Source organism: Parasteatoda tepidariorum, chromosome 9 (genome assembly GCF_982258835.1).
Source record: "Parasteatoda tepidariorum strain Cologne lab strain chromosome 9, Ptep-v5.0, whole genome shotgun sequence".
In the NCBI taxonomy this organism is placed as follows: Eukaryota; Metazoa; Arthropoda; class Arachnida; order Araneae; family Theridiidae; genus Parasteatoda; species Parasteatoda tepidariorum.
Window position 1 is genome coordinate 6,868,461 of NC_141763.1, and position 17,924 is coordinate 6,886,384.

Below are 17,924 nucleotides of genomic sequence, written 5' to 3' on the forward strand. Positions count from 1 at the left end.
TTTAACAAATGAAGCTGAATTGGCATCTTGGGGACAATTGTAACAATAAGTAAAGGGACGATTGTAACAGCTGAAAATAAATAATCTTATGTTTACAAACCATTACTTAACTCTTTAAGAATCACCAATAGTTTCCTATATCATTTATATTATGTTGCATGTGCATTATTTTATTTGTCACCTTTCACAGCATAAATTAAAATTTTTAACCCCTTAAAGTTAAAAGTTTAACCCTTTAGGTTTCTGCTCATTATTATTTTTACTCCTAAAATATCACTACTATTTTGATCAATAAAAAAATATATCACAACTATGATAATATGTATAATTAACTATGTTTTAGTTGAATTTATGAACTGTTACAATTGACCCCGTAAGTGGGGACAATTGTAACAACTGCACGACTGTCAAAAATTGTTAGTAACTAATATAATAATATTTAAAATCAGCTATTTATTTTTTTTCTAGTAGAGGATAGTCTACTTTACTCGTCTGTCAATTAATACTAATAATATATTGGATTTTCTGTTAGTTAAAAATAGTTAAGTAAAAAATGTTACAATTGACCCCACTCTCCCCTATAGTGCCTAAAAATATTTTTTGACTGCTTTAAAAGAACCTAAAAGGTGCTTATTTTTTTGTTGAAAGATTTGGCTACTCAACCCTGTTGTGGAATAAAACACATGAAAATGAATGTACTATAAATATATCTTTTCTATATTATGTACTATAAATGCTATATATATTTTTAAATAGGAATGGATCATTTTGAAGAACTTCTTACTGGTGCTTTTTTTATGGATCAACATTTCTTGACCACACCCTTAGAAAAAAATGTAATGATTATTATTCTCTTCTTTTATTGTGCCAAATTGTGTGTTCTCATTTTCATGTACTTACATTTTTATTTAGGTTCCTGTAATTTTAGCTGTATTAGGAGTTTGGTATCATAACTTTTATGGAGCTGAGAGCCATGCTTTACTTCCTTATGACCAGGTAATATTTCCTTTTAAAAGTTTTACCCCATTGGCAAAATGGGTCATCGTTTGGATTTATGGCGTCCATACACTTTTTCAACTGTGTTCAAGAGTAATAGTAAACAGTGCGCATGCATTGCTATGGCGACCGCTGCTGTTTTTATTTAATTTTCACTAGCAGGCATTTTTAATCTATTTACGTCCTGCAGTGGACTGATCGTTAAGACACGGTTCCGAGCAGATCACCGAAGTCAAGCATCACTGGCTGTGGTCAGTGTGCGGGTGAGTGACCACTTGGATCAGTCTGCATAGGGACCGAGGGTGTGCGGTGTGGGTCCTCATTAAAATGTTCTACCGCAAAGTGCTCGACTTTGCGTGCAGGACGTCGGGCTACTGAAGCGGGGGTGCCATTCCCTCTGCAGAGGATCAAAATGGCAATGGCATGTCTTCGGATCATCCTCAGGGATGTTTCCCAGACCGTCGCCAATAGCCCATTGTGCAGCTCTAGTGCAACGTAAATGAATTACAATTACAATTAATGTATTTACACAATAATAATTTAAAGTATCTTTATATTATTGTTATTATTAACGTCTAATGACTGTCCTGACGGTGATTTCAATACAAATATGGATACTGAAGAAGGAAAAGTAGTTTGTGAAATACGTACCTAGGCAGGATATGAAAATCAATCCGGTGACAAACATCAATGGAGACAGTTTTTGCAAGTAAAATGAATCTTGTAAAATAATGTATTTTGTTCTCAACAATCACAAATAATACTTGATACTATAAGAAAATTTCATTTTCTTTAAAAACGAAGTCAACTTGTTTTGATTGCTTGAAAATAAGTGCCTATTCTCAAGATTTACCACACATGAGTGAGGAAAATGTAACGTATTTGAAACTGAAAATGCAAAGTTGCCCACAAAAATTGAAATAAAACACGAAAGAAGAAGAACAAGAACCACAGTAGTCGAGGGAGGAAAATCTCAACTAGGTTATTTCCAAAATATTTGATTTTCTCAAAATATTTGACTATTTTTATAATTTTTTGTCTCCTGAAAATGCTTTTCCTGTTTTTTGGTAAAAGCAAAAACAGACTATTGTTATTACCATTTTTTTTTGAAATTATGTTTTCAATGAAATTGTTAAAAAATATAAATGTCTTTTTTCTTTCCAGTATATGCATAGATTTGCAGCTTACTTTCAACAAGGGGATATGGAATCAAATGGAAAGTATGTGACACGCTGTGGGAAGCCAGTGACTTACACCACAGGGCCCATTGTGTGGGGGGAACCAGGCACAAATGGGCAGCACGCCTTCTATCAACTCATTCATCAAGGTCATTATCTCTCTTTATTTGTACAATATTTGATGTTTCTATATACATTTTATAGAGTACATTTATAGTTACACTTTACAGTTACATTTATAGTGCATACATTTTATAGTTATTAAGATAATATTATTCAAAACAACTAATAATCCTTGTGGCAGAATCGTGCGAGACGGTGTCACTGTCGCAAAACGTTACCGAGTTCTTGCAAAAAGAATTTTTCTTTTGAAAAGTTTTAAAAAAATTTTCTTTTCTTTTATACAGAAATTTGCATGTAATATTTGAAATATGCGTTTAAATAATCACTACTTGACGCGCTCAATTTATGCCGATAGTATCGTAAATCGATTTAATGTTTGAATTGTAATTTCGGCAGTTATTGATATTGATTTTCATGTGGATTTTAATTATTCTCATATATTTAAAACAATATGAAATATTCGAATCATGCATTGGAGTTTTTTTTTTTTTTAAGGCGATAGTTCTATGGAATGTTTGGCAGCTATTGCTATTGATTTCTCCATAGTTTTTAAATTCAATGTTTTTTTCATACTGCATTATTTATTACAGCAACCTAATATCGAAACGAAACACGCATTTGAGGAGTCCGATTCGCGTGATTCCGTCGTCGATCTTTTCATCGGCTATTACTACTTCGGATTTCATAATTTTTTATTGTGATTATTTACAAAATGAGAACAAGAAAATAATTAATGTGTGCCCCCTCCCCCCCCAAAAAAATATGAGAATATCACCCATAATATCAGAATAAAAAATTATTACATGTTCAGTTATATCTATATATATATATATGTAAATGCCTTGGTTACCATTAATAAAGTCAATCAAGACATTTAATGATTATGCTTATTCTTTAATGATAACATGAGTCACACAGACTCTTAAACATTTAAGATCAAACCCCACAGGTTCCCAGTTTCACACAGAAACATTTAGTTACACAGGATCGAACCACACAGGTTCCAAGTTTCACGCAGAAACAAACTTCAATTAACTAATAATATAGTCATCTAGACTCTTAACCACTAAGGTTACCCGTTTCACTAAGAAAACATTATCAACTGACTCTCTTCATTTACATCAAGAAAGTTCTATGCCTTTCGTTCAGACGAGCGACATCTGGCGGGATAACATAGAGGTTGTCTCGCTTATTACACATATATATATATATATATAACAATATTTTTTTTCTGTAATCTGCTGTTGTTATTTTATATTAGTAACATATATGTTTGTTTAAAAATATCTTGCAGTAAGATATTAGTGCTAGAAAGTTTTGTCTCAGGTAGCTCGAAAAAATTCTGCCTCAGGGCTAATAATAAATGTTGTCCAGTCAGTGTGAGAACTTATTTTTTTTCTTGAACCTTTCAATTTTTGAATATCTCTAATTTTTTTTAGCGAAGTATCATAGCTACGTATTTCTATTTTATTTTCAACAAATTGAATATAAGTTTGCATTCATTGCTTTGTCAGTATAAAAATACTCTATCATTTTGTTTCAGTTTAGAGTTGTGAAACGATATTTATATGATTTTTTGAACAGAAAATTTTCAGCTTAATAGTAGCATTCGTTATGGTTTTTGAGCGTATTTTGTATCAATTTTTTGAAGAAATTTATATATATCATTTAAAAACATATCAAGATCATTTTTTTATCATGCTTCTTAAAACAGCTAAGTCTTGTTATAAGTTTTACCTAACAAATCAAAATTATTACTAAAAAAAAGGCATCTAAATTTGTACAAGTTCTTAAATGTAAACTATAATTCTAAAAAATTTCGCAAAACTTTTTAAAGAGCTCATAATACAGGGTAATTCGAAATGGATATAACGATTACAAACAGCTGTGCTATAACTATTGAATGAAAAATAATTTGTCCCTAAGCTTAACAGATAATGTAGAAGGAGCTTCAAAATTTCTTTCTTCTGCTCTTGGCCACCGAGATCTTCGGACTTGACACCCTGCTATTTCTATCGACAGGGTTATGCGAAAGACATGCCCAAAACAATTTTATTTTTTAACCGTTGTTGAACAGTCTGCCCCATTTTTTTTTTTTTTTTTTTTGGTTTACGACGACTAATGTTCAACCCTGTAGCCTTGTCATTTTAAACCCAATCCAGAGGACAAGGGAACTCCTTTATCAAGTATCAGGAGGAATTTGCTTTTTCATGGAACTAACCCGCATTTGCGTTACATGGTGCGGAAAATCACGAAAACCACCCACGGTTAACCTAATGGCAAGGGGACTCTAACCCATGATGCCACTGAGGATATTTTATGTCAGCACTGTGGTTGGTGCAGGCCGGATGCGGAATTTGTAACAACCAGACGTCGCTGGGATTTGAACCCAGTTCACCTCATTGAAAGGCTAACGCTCTATCCCCTGAGCAATCACGGCTCGCCCAATTATATTTTATATCCATTGTTGAACAGCTGACCCAATTTTGGGTTTACGACTTCTAATGTGCAACTCCGCAGCCTTGTATTTTGATCCAGAAGACAAGGAAACTCCTGGATCAGTACCCTCAGAGGTATTGATTTGTTATGGGAACATAGAGGACTTTGCGACTCGATAGATTTAACGTGCACCAGTCACCATTTACTGCACGGGAAGACTTCGGCCGGCCTAGGATCGAACCCACGAACTCTTGAACATGGACGCAGTGCCCTACCAACCAGGCTATCCCGGCTTGCTAAATTTTTTTATTTTATTTTATAACAGTCGTTGAACAGCCGACCCAATTTCATGGGTTTACGACTACTAATGTTCAATTCTGTAGCCTTGTAATTTTGAACCAATCCAGAAGACAAGGAAACTCCTGGATCAGTACCCCCAGAGGTTTTGATTTGTTATGGGAACATGGAAAAACTCTCAAAGAAGTGGTAGAAAAAAGTGCGAAGAAAGTGCAAAAATCTTACGCAGAAATTGCGAAGAGCGGAACCAAAATAGGAGCCTCAAAGGTGGCTCTGAACCACGTGCTGGTTGTTCGTCCGGTTGTCCCGTGCACCTCCGAAGAGACTGAAAAAACCTTAAAAGAGAACATTGACCCAGCTGCGCTTGCTATTGGTGTCAGAAACATAAGACCAATCAAGGAAGGCGGGATTGTAGTTCGAATGGTGTCCAAGAAAGATGTTAAGAAAGTTCACGAAAAAATCGTGGACCAGGGTCTAGAGACCAAACTGAAGTGCTCATTGCCGATAAAAAAATTTCCAAGAGTCATACTCTTCAATGTTGACAAAGAAATGGAAAAAGAAGAGCTAAAGCAAAAGCTAAGCAACCAAAATAATGAAATGGTAGATGACAAATTTGAAATCTGTTTTCCCATAAAATCCTTAAATGGTACCAACTGGGTTATTCAAACTGACCCAAGTGTTTTTAAGAACATAATGAGAAAAGGAATACTAAAACTTGGATGGTCTATAATCCGAATCAAAGAATACCTAAGACCCCTTAGGTGCTACAAGTGCAACTGCTTCGGACACATGGCGCGAGACTGCACTAAGGAAGAATGCTGCGCAAATTGCGGCGACGAAGGGCACAAGAGAAATAACTGCAAAAATAAGAGCAAATGCGTTAACTGCGAGACAGCAAACCGAAGATTCGGCCTAAAGCTAAACACGAATCACTCAGCAAACCAAAGAACTTGCCCATCGTTCCAAAGAGCAATAGCAGCCCTGCGAAAACACATCAAATATTGACCCACTTTTTGTGAGCCGTTCTAAGGCGTCCTCCACCCCTTCCTGGGGTGTTAATGCTGTAATTGATTTTATTTAAATTTGTTTCCTTTGTTTGATCACCGAGTTGGTGGTCCATTTTGTTGTATAATCCATTTTGTTGCATATTTAACATGGCACCGCCGCACCCGTCTCGGGCTTGTCCCTTTGGCCTCCTCTGTCCGTCGAACGACAGTGTTGCTCTCGCCGGGCGTGACTCGGGGACATGGAACCACGTGTCCATGCACCACTGGGTCCTCCGACTGATTCGAGGTTTGCAGCTACGATAGTCTTCACGTATTTCCCGGATGTCCTGCTATGGGTCGGGGTAAAGCTTCGCTTGTTATGGGAACATGGAGGACTTTGAGACTCGACAGATTTAACGTGCATCAGTCACCATTTACTACACGGGGAGTCTTCGGCCGGCGAGGATCGAACCCACGACCTCTTGGACATGGGCCCAGTACCCTACCGACCAGGCTATCCCGGCCTCGGCATGCTCAATTGAAGAAATCAAAGAACACATTTGTAATGTGCTTGTGTCGGTGACTACACAAACGCTTCAGAATGCATGGAGTGAAATGGACTACCGCCTAGATGTTGTCCGTGTGACCAAGGGAAGTCACATAAAATATCTGTGATGCATGTCATGCAAAATTTTTAAGTTCCTTCTACATTCTGTGTGAATTTTATCGATGCATTCTTTTTTCATTAAATAGTTATAGACATTTGTAATCACTATATTCATTTTGAATTATGCCACTCAAATACTTCCTTTGTTTTTTTTCTCGAAATGTTTATTGCTGTTAATACATTTAATAAATAATTTCAGGTACTCGTCTCATTCCCTGTGATTTCCTTGCTCCTGTTAAAACACAAAATCCAATTAGCGACGGTCTCCATCATGAGGTACGTTAGTTTTTTTTTTATTTCTGACTCATCCTTTCATCTTACCAATCATAATTTATTCCTTTTTAAACCTAAAATCTGCAAACGCCAAGAATTTCATTTAAAAAGAGTGGTTGTGGGATGAGTAGATAATTGACGATGTCAACATTCGTCTATGAAAAGGTACCCCGTCGTAGAATCGAGTTAACGCGTCTTATATACTAGTGAATTGGAATTGTATTTCTGTAGTGGTAGACACACTACAGTACTCCCCCACCAGAATTATATCCATGATGGAATTCAATAAACGGATACCACTAGTTGATTCATTGTTATGAGAGAAGCCGGGAGAGCTGTATTAAGATCACGGTCCTGGTTGCTCTTGTCTTGCCATCAGCAGTCGAGTGTATGCAGGCTCATCCCATGCAGCAGAGATAAGTATAAATTACGTGAAAATAACGTTAAAATGCCACAAGGTTTAGAGCAAAAAAACGTTTATTTAAAACGTTTTATTTGCGTTTCGAGTGGTAGTCTCGAATTAGGTAAAAAAACGTTTATATTTGGGTTGTTTTTAACGTAAAAATGACCGATTTTTGCCGTTATTTTGACTAAGGTGAATTTCGTAACCAATTTTTAACGTATTTTTTACGTTTTTTTCACCAAACTATTTACGTATATTTTTGGTTCTATAAATTCGTTTTTTTCACCATGAATATTTACGTGTTTTTAACGCTTATTTTTATTAAAATAACGTACATTTTACGTTATTTTAACCAAAATACAAACGCATTTTATCCATACTATTTACGTATTATTAACGCTTATTTTTGAGCTTTATTTACGTATTATTAACGCTTATATATCAATATTTTTAACGCTTATTTTGAGCTAGGTGAATTAATAAATTTTTCGCGTAAATTTAACTAAATTAATTTCAATTTATCGTAATTTTAACCGAATTGTTAACAATAGCATATTTTAAGTTTTTTTTTTTAACTAAGAAGGAAAGAAACCATTCCGTATTTTAATGTTTATGCTGCACTAATTACACTAAAAAATATAGCATTTACTTTTTATTTAAAAAAAAACTTTTAATTCTTTTCGAACTAAAACTAAAATAACGGAAAATAGTCGATATTCATGCTTTTTTTTTTTAGAATCCTAGAAAAAGCTTTTATTTTTAATCTCACACTTTCTGTAAATTTTTACAATTCAAATTATAACTCAACGAATATGGAATGCAAATCTTTCTACCTCTTCACAGCAGCATACTGGTTTATTTACGAAGTTTCATGTCTCTCAGGAATTTTTTACATTTTTCATTCCTAAAAGTTTGTAATATAAAGAATTGGTAGAAGAAAAAAATACTCAATACTTACATGATTTTCCAAACCCCTATGGAAAAAATATTTTTTTTTTTTTTTTTAGTTTAAATTAATAAATCTATTGCTCTGCTGAAGTCCATGTTTCCAAATTGCTTGCTGGAAATTATCTACTCTTCTAGAATGCTTTTGGGTTCATTATTTTTTTTTTTTTTAAATGCATATATTTTAGTTTTTAGCTTGAAAAATTTGACTAAAATTTACTTTAACACACACACAAAGTAAAAAAAAAAATTTTAACCAAATTTACCATTTGATTTGTTTATTTACAAAAATTACAATTTTTCTAAGTCTTACGTTCGTAAAATTAAAATTTTTAATCCAGAAGAGCAGTTAACTAAATAATTTTAAATACAGAAAAAAACATTATATCAAATAAGATTTATTAAGTTTTATTTATTTTACAACTATCATACAATATATTTACAATATATAGATTTACAATTATAACACATCGCTACAGATCTGAAACATTCATAACTTCTTCCACCCCGCTGTTACTATCACCTCTTCACTGCAATGTTCCTGGAAAACAAATAAATATTTTAGCATATGAAAAAAAATATACCGGACAATAATATTAAATTGTTACAACCAACAGTAGATTTCTAAAACGAAGCAATACTGACTAGATAAAATACAGTTAAATAAAAAATTTTAAAAAAATATTAAAACATGATTTTCATGGAATTTCTACTAAGTATATATCGATTGAGTACATCCAAATACTTAGATATAAGAAAATCTATTTTACAAATTTTAATCACATATTACATGACAAAATTATATACATATACAGCACAAATCTGAATTAGAATATTTAATATTTTTTTTATCCTAACTAAATCTTACAATGAAGCCAGCAGTAAGTTATAAACAAAACATTAAATTATTTTTCGTGTGGCTTTGAGGAGAACTCCTCCAGACTTTTAGTCTGGTGCTGTCGGCTGCTTTGGTAACAAGTAAGAGCACAATGAAGGAATAAAGGTGTCAATTGGTTTACCCACGCTGACCTAAAATCAAGACAAAACTATTCACAAAACACCCCTATTTGAAATTACTTTTTCTCATAACCGCAATACTTGCCACAACATGCACCCGTTGTCAGGTAAAGTACTCCTAAAAGCTGCCCTATACTTTCTGTTTATTTACTTATCATCAGAATTTTATTTTTCTCTCTCATTCTTTTCATTTTCTTATTGCTCCTTGGGTGCAATTTTCATTCCTCTTCAGAATATTTTGCAAGAACTTTGTAGTTCAGAAACACAATTCGATTAGTTTCAGTTACGTAATTTTTAATTTCTCATTTATACTAAACAGTAAAAATACTATGCCTTTTAACACTAACAGTATCTTTAATATACAAAAGGAGTAATTTTAACAAATTCAGTAATTTGTTAAACTATATATTATTTAGTTCAAGTGAAGAATTACATTTTACAATTGCCTCTGTTAAAGCTTTTTTAAACAAAAAATGGTTATTTTGAAAATTCTTTAATTTCTGGAAAATCGCTGCTAAAACATAACACTTTACTCCAAAATACATTAGAAAGCTGTTAGGTGATTTAGAAATTCATTTCCACAACGGAATTCTTAGTAATGGTGGGGCATTAAATTCCAGGGTGGGAAAAATAGGTTCTGTGTTCCTTGACCCAAGTGTGTTACTATCAGGTTGCTTGGGGGCAGTAAAAACTTTATTTGTTTAAACCACTTTAAAAGGACTGGATAAAAAAATTTTTTAAAAAAAAACAGTTAGTGTTAGTTAAATGTAGCAACATGACAGAATGTTTGGAGTAATGCAGTATAGCAATTTTGGACTATAAAAACAATTCGGAGGAACAGCTTTAAACTTAAAATTGTTTCAAAAAATAATAATTTTATGCTTGGAACTAATTAGAAATTATCTTTTTTAATGCTGCATATATATATGCATATATATATATATATATATATATATATATATATATATATATATATATATATATATATATATATATATATATATATATATATATATGAGCAAAACAAAATTACCAACTTTCCACACCCTTGCAAAAAAATAAAATAAAAATTTTTTTGAACAAGTATAGAGCAGATATATCAAAAAAATTTTTTAACTTATTTAAAGATGTGAAAACAAATATATATTTTTTTGTCAAACTGTAATTCACATAGTTTGTAGTAGTGATAATTTCCATTGCATGAACTACTTAATTTACAAGATATATAAGTTTTCTGCAATATTAGACATTTAACATAAATTTTACTTAATAGTTTTTGTTTAAATAAAAAGTTGGAACATAAGTATGCTAAATGTATACAGTAAAATGCAAGAAAATATAATAAATTAATGAAAACTAGTCAGTCTCTTTTAGAGAAAAGTAAGCATTTTTTGCAACCTTGATATACACAATGAATTGTGTTTTAAAGCATTTTAATCATTAATACTTCAACACCAAATAATAGACACAAAAACATTCACTTGGAAAAATAAGATATTTAAATAAAAGATGTTTTCAAACAGTATGAAATTAAAAAAATTTTCATTTAATGTAAGCATAATAATTCAGTGCAGAAGTTATTGAAAAAAAAAACTTTATAAAAATAAAGTGATAATATCATAGACAGATATATCATATAAATAGAAAATATCATATGTATAGCATAGCTGCCAACCTTAGGAATCAAAAATTAGGAACACTATATGCCACAAAATTACACACCAATTATGAGAGTAAGACAAAAATTTAACTATTAAATATTAACATTAATTGACAAATATTAAAATATCTTAAGTAAATTAGTAAAACGAAACTATAAACACTATCCTTTGAGGGAAATTTATAATAATAATATTTTATAATTAGGAATACCGGTATAATAGTTTAAAAACAACCATTACTTTTTAATACATAATTATTATTCTCCAAATTATAAAAGACAGGTAAATAATAATCTACGACATAAGCAAATATTTCTGATGCATGTGTTTAAATACTGTAATACATTTTTTCAAAAATAATAATAGTTGTTTAAGATTCAATTTAGTGAAATGATCAGCAACAGCTATTGGAATAGTATTTTCCAATAAAAAGCTACTAAAAATTACTTCTGCACAATGATCACAGGAAGCTTGTGGCGATCAGAACTAGGGTTTGATTTAAAAACAAAAATACTGAAATTTTAGGAAAATTCAGATTTTTTATAAAAAATATCAGATTTTTTGATTTGATATAAAAATTAGGAACAAATCCGAAAAATTCTGAACAGTTGGCAGCTATGGTACAGTCATAGATATAAAATCATTGATTAAAGTTAACAATATTGAAAGTTCAATTTCTAATATGCGGAATTGTAGAAAACTGCAGATGTACAAAAAAAAAAATATATATATATATATATAAACATATATACAATTGGCTTAGTTTAATTAAAACAAGGATAATTTGAAATCTTGTAGCAGAATGTTTTTGAGCTATCTGCGACTAAACTCTCCAGCACTAATATCTAATTGCAAAATACTTTTAATACAAACAAACATATATGTTGCTAATTTAAAATGGCAAATACGCTGTGTCAACAAAAAATAATAATAATGATTTTCTTAATTTAACACGAAATTTTTTTTTTTTTAATATTATGGGTTATATTCTCACATTTTGTTGGTGGGAAGACACACACTTTATTAGCTTCTTCGCATTTTGTAAATAATCATCACAATAAAAAAATATTAAATATCATGAAATCCGTAGTAGCAATTGCCCCCCCCCCCCCCACCAAAAAAAATATATGATGTAATTACGTAAATTGGACTCCTTAAAAGCGTGTTACACTTTGAAATTAGGTTGCAATAAATAATATCGTATAAAAAATATCGGATTTAAAATTTAAGGAGAAATCAGCATCTATAACTTCTAAAAATTCGATAGAATTTTAAAAAAAAGAAAAAAAAGATAGCCTTAAAAAAGAGATACTCAAATGCACGATTCGAGTTTTCCATATTGTTTAAATATATCTAGATGGTTAAGAATCAAATGAAAATCAATATCAATAACTGCCGAAAATACTATCAAAACATTACGTCGGTGAAAATTGAGCATGTCAAAAACTGATTATCTAAATGCATGATTCAAATATTGCATGTTCAAATATTTCTGTAAAAAAGAAAAGCAATATTTTCTTCCTTTCAAGAGAAAAATCTTTCTGCAAGAGATCTGTAAAATTCTGCAACAATGTCGCTGTGATTCTGCCATGCAGATTTGAAATACTGAGCAATATGTATCAATCTTAATTCCCCGAGAATTTCCAATTGATGTTGTTTATTCATTTTATAATTCATTTTAATGTTTGCCAAATGTTTGGTTTGAGTAGTCTTAGCCTTTGAGGGATTCATCAATCTGCATAATCGTTGAAGAATTGTTAAAAGCAAAATAGAAGTTTCAGAATTTGTTTGAACTTATGGAGGACTATGAATAAAAAGACTAATTTAATGCAGATAAAACACTTTTTTTTTTTTTAAGTGCCAGTGAAATAAAACATTGGAACAGCAAAAATAGTGGTGGTAAAAACAGTAACAGTTTACCATTCTACTTGATACTAACGATGAAACTTACACCAGAAACTTCTATTATAAATTAGTTGAATAGTGCAAAGGCTGATGATTGTGCATCAAATAATTAGGATTCTACAGTACATGGAAAATATATTTACAATATATGATAATTAATTTTAAGAGACAAATTTTTGAGTACTTTTATTTGTTGTTATTGAAGCATGGGCAGCCTATGTAAACAATGTTTAATTACTATTTTTAATATCAGCAAAAGTAATCTGAAATAATTTTTAACAATTGATTTGTTCATGTTTATAATTTCACGAATTTTTTTTACCCATTTTTAAGTACAAGAAAAAAGGAAACAATTCAAATACAGTTATTTCTTTAGACATACTTAATTCAGGTACCTTCAAATGAGACTTGATGGAGGTTCATTCTCAAAGCTAGATCCTTTTCAAAGATCTTCCTCAGAAGTACATCAATAGATTATGAAAAAGAAAATTCATTCAGTTAATACGTTTAAAAACATAGAAATTATTCAAACATATTTTTATACGGGCACATTTATTATTCAGAACTAGAGAAGTAAGGAGTAATGGTTTGACAGAATGTTAGCTAAAAAAAATGGTGAAATGCAGAATATATTTTTATAGCAATATTTTTTTTAAAAAAAATTCATTAATAAATATTTTTTACGAATAAATAAGTTTATTTATAATTGGAAATTACTCCATGCTTATCTATATTAGTGGAATGGGCTAAAGGGAAAACAAAAAATTAAACCAGAAATACTTAATAAAGTTATGAAGTAAAATAGAAAGAGAAAAAAAAATTATCATAATTGTTACAACAAAACTTCCATGCTAAGAATAATATTTTCTGTAAAGCAGTATCCATAAAGCAACATTAACTAAAATATAATCTATTAGAAATATGTTATTAAAATGCTTTGTTATCGTAAAAACACTAACAAAAACAAAAGATTATATACAAATGTAAAACAGAAAAATCTATTTTAATTCTCAAAATAAAATTTTAAAGCTTTACATCTCAGTCTTTCCAATTATCATATTTTCCAGATAAGAATAACGTCAATAGAAACATTCTTAATTACTGTGTCATACAGTTAATAAAAACAAAGTTTTTTAGAAATGTAAAAAGCTAGGTAAGAAAACTAAGACAAAAATTATTTAAAAGAAAAATTTAGCAATAAAAATTTCAATTGAACTTTTTCACCTAGCAAGGGTCTGTCTAGGTTTTTCTGAGAGGTACCTATTTTATGAAAATTTAGACATAATTTGTGAAAAATTAAAAACTACATTAAAAAATCAACACAAAAATATGGATTTATCGTTTCTTAAGGAATACAAAAATAAAATTATAAGAAAAAGTATTTTGTGAAACTACTGTTTTTTCTAAAGTTTAATTTGTGAAGGTACCGCTAAACGGTAGTAAATTTGGCCTTGACAGACCCCTGCCTAGGCATATTTTTAGAATACAATGACTATAAAAGAATTAAAAAAGTTTTAAACAGCAATGTAAATTTAAATAAAAGCTTGAATAAGAATAATTCTAAAGATAATTTAATATTGAAAATTACTGCAATTATTTTCCATATCGTTTTAGCTGATAAATTTCAAAAACTGTTTCAAAAATAAGAAGAAAAATTTCCAGTAAATGTTCAACTGGGTGTTTTTTCTTCTTTTTTTTTAAAGATATCATGTTGCAAAATAAATAGTCAAAAAACTATTTTGTCCATGTGAGGTTTTCTCTTGCAATAGCTTGTTAAGATGATACTTCCACGACATTTTGGTTGAAGAACCATCTGCTATAGACTCTTGTAAAATTTACCCCAATCAAGCGTGTTTAACCATTGGTTCTTTAAAAAGGTAAAGTTAAAAGAAAATGCCACGACTCAACTTTTTTAAAAATGCAACAACTAATAGTTTTTATACTTTATAAGACAATAGTAGGTAAGTAGATAAGACAGCTCAAATTAATAACAATATGATAGGACTGTTTCACACATAAAACTTGTCTCGTCTCATTTGCTAATAAAATTGCCATCTCGTACTGAGTAGGCAAAACAGTAAGAAAAATGCCCGTATCATGATCTGCCGGTGAATAATCACTATATCTTCTAAGCAACTTCCACGCAGCAACTAGGAGGAACTAAAAAAAATTAACTAACGGATATCAACTTGAAGAGTATAACTCGTAGCTACCTTTCTCACACCTTTACATATTCTTTTAAAAAGTTAGCAGTTAGAAATCTATTTGGTGCCTGGACGATAGCAGTTGGCATAACTGCTCACAATACAGAAGTAACCCTAATAGAGAATTAAAAGTTTAATGAGTATTTCTATGTTGTTACCTATGGCTAAATATTTATAAACTTCCAGAGGTCCACGAAAAATTAAGTAAATATCTCAGAATGGGAGTAACTCAGAGAATATAAGTTGAAACAACCCTCAGGAAAACTTCTACATACTTTTTTTTAAATTTTTGCAAAGTACAAAATCTTTTTTTTTTTTTTTGTTTCAACATTTTTAGTTGGCACAATCTAGTTCAAATAGGGAAACATCCCCTTTTATTTGATTCATAAAATAAGGGGAGATCTCTATAAAATGAACAATGGCAGAATAATCAGCACGTCTTGGCAACTTCTGGTATCGGAGAAACTGAAAGAAAGTAAAAAAATCACAGAAAGGGACGGACTCGAAAGATATAACTCGTAACCATTTGGCAAACATTCATGTTTTTTTTAAAAAAAATTTCAAGTTTATATCTTTTTGGTAGCTTGGCTATTGTAGTTAGTGTGACAGATTAATATACAGAAATATCCCCTAAAATTAGTGAAACAGAAAAATTTACATTATAAATCTAGCTAAAATTCTTTTCTACTCCGGAAAATTTGTTTATCATCACCTGTGGTAGAATAATCAATAGGTCTTGGTAACTTCCAGTGACTATCATCACACTGAAAACAAAACATGGGAAGAAATTCAAAAGGGTATATCTTGTAGCCACTAACCCCTGGCAAACCTCTACAAGTTTTCTTTTATAAATGTATGCAAGTTTGAAATCCACAATAGTAGGCGAAGCAAATCACAGAAGGAAAATATCCCCTCTACTCATATTTTGGTGTGTAAAGTCAACCATGATTAATAACATTTAAGTATTATCTTCAGAATAATGCTTATAATTGTTACTTTTTGTTAATTGTTATTTATTATAGCAACAAAATTTGTCAGGTGAATAAAATAATGCAGCATTAATTTAATAATTTTGATAATTAAAGCTTTAAAATAGAAATTCTTTTTATATAAGATCGCAACTAGTTTAACTCAGCATTTTAGATTAATATTCCTTGATTAAGCTTAGGTGCCATCAGAAAACTTTCCAAAAATTCATGATTTTATTAAAAATATCTTAACTGCATAACAATCGTATATAACGGGTCTGTATTTCGTCTCTTTACATTTTATGCACAGTAAATGAGATTCAACAAATTCTCTTGCTTTTTTCCAAAATCGTTACGTTTTGTCATAGTTTGTTAAACTTCGCAAATGATAGGCTTAGAATATTTGTGTTTATTTCAAATAGAATTAACTACAATAATTATTTACTCTTTTTGATAGTGAAGCATTAAAATGAATTAACATTCTAAATCGCAATAATTAAAGTAAGGAATAAAAGAACTTACCATTGAATTCGGCGTATATAAACACACGCGTGCAAAAATGTAAATAAATGCAACTAGTGTCGTCTAGTGTAGGGGTAGCAATCCTTGTGTAGAACTTGTTCCCACGGAAAAGGAGTGAAAAATTGAAACTCAGTATCGTTTACTGTACTTGTAAAACAAAAACTCAAATAACTGAAAGCAATGTGGAGAGTTACTTTGGATCTATATTGTGAATCAATTTTTTCTCTATTTTTGATTTTTCTTCTTATTTTTCTTATTATTATTCTAATTAAACCTGGAATAAAATGCTACATTGTAGAATAACTTTCATATAATATTTTTAAAAAAGTTAAATAAAACTGTCAAGCCTTTTTTAAAAAATTATTACTATTTTACCTCATGACTTAAAGAAAAATGGAATTATATTGTTATGTAATGTTATTTTCATTACAGAGATATAATAGTATTTTATTTTAACTAGTATAATATTATTTGAATAACTTGCACATAAAAAAACTCGATTTTAATGCTTTTGATAATTTTTATGAATTCATAAAAATTGCTGTTTTATGCTCTGGAAATGTAAAATTATTATTAACAATAATTTATTATTAAAAGACAAACATGAATAAATATTATAAATTAAGATCACTGATTCGGAAGACATACAAGATTATTTAAAATACGTGATTATTTATTTTAAAACTTTACACTTTTTTGCTTCCTCTAACCAGGAACTTCATTTCCAATCGTTAGGAATTAGAGGATCGTACTATAGTAATTTAACTAAATGAGACATTAATTATGTTATATTTTAAAACTGTAAAACTAACAATATACATTGATTTTTTTGTGCATCATATAGGCTGATCAATGAACCATAAATTGTAGGATTTCCATTTAATCCGAAATGAGAGTAAGAAAGATATTGTAGAATACATTCTACGTTACACCTTCCATCAAATCAAAAAGATTTAATCTAACTACATCCACCAATGTAAAAGTTTTATCGATTAACATAATATGGGATCAACATGTACATTTATTTATCTCTGGTTAATTTTAATTATTTTATCATGATTACATGTTATTTCTCAAATTTCGTGCTTATTTTTTGTTTTTCTGGTCTGCGTGGGTGAAGATTTTACATACATTAATTGGCATGCATAAAGGCATGGTCTCATGATTTAGGTATCATTTTTAGTTGTTGGTGATGACCGTGTTAAAAATAATAGTTTGAAAAAATTCATAAAATATTTATTACATAAAAAAAAATACACATTTAAATAAAAAGCACATTTTAAATCACGATTTCATTTGGAGAAAAGAAAAAAAAAAGACGTAATATAATGGATTTGAAA

At 30.2% G+C, this 17,924-nt stretch overlaps 1 protein-coding gene and 1 long non-coding RNA gene across 3 annotated transcripts in view; one reads left to right on the forward strand and one right to left on the reverse strand.

Moving 5' to 3' along the window:
- Positions 1 to 17,924, forward strand: part of Pgi (glucose-6-phosphate isomerase) — a 52,205-nt gene that overhangs the window by 22,086 nt on the left and 12,195 nt on the right. Inside the window, exons 10-13 of the mRNA XM_043052754.3 lie at positions 757 to 836; positions 913 to 996; positions 2,161 to 2,323; positions 6,886 to 6,962. Of these exons, the coding sequence (XP_042908688.1) occupies positions 757 to 836; positions 913 to 996; positions 2,161 to 2,323; positions 6,886 to 6,962 (404 nt within the window). The remainder of the gene's footprint in view (positions 1 to 756; positions 837 to 912; positions 997 to 2,160; positions 2,324 to 6,885; positions 6,963 to 17,924) is intronic.
- On the reverse strand, positions 8,700 to 16,703 carry LOC147803289 (uncharacterized). Of its 2 annotated transcripts, XR_015429012.1 has the most exons (3): positions 16,585 to 16,703; positions 13,273 to 15,208; positions 8,700 to 8,848 (listed from the first exon to the last, which is right to left on the reverse strand). It is a non-coding gene; the product is annotated as an uncharacterized LOC147803289 (long non-coding RNA). The 2 variants fall into 2 exon arrangements; XR_015429011.1 differs by lacking the exon at positions 16,585 to 16,703 and having other exon boundaries at positions 13,273 to 16,544.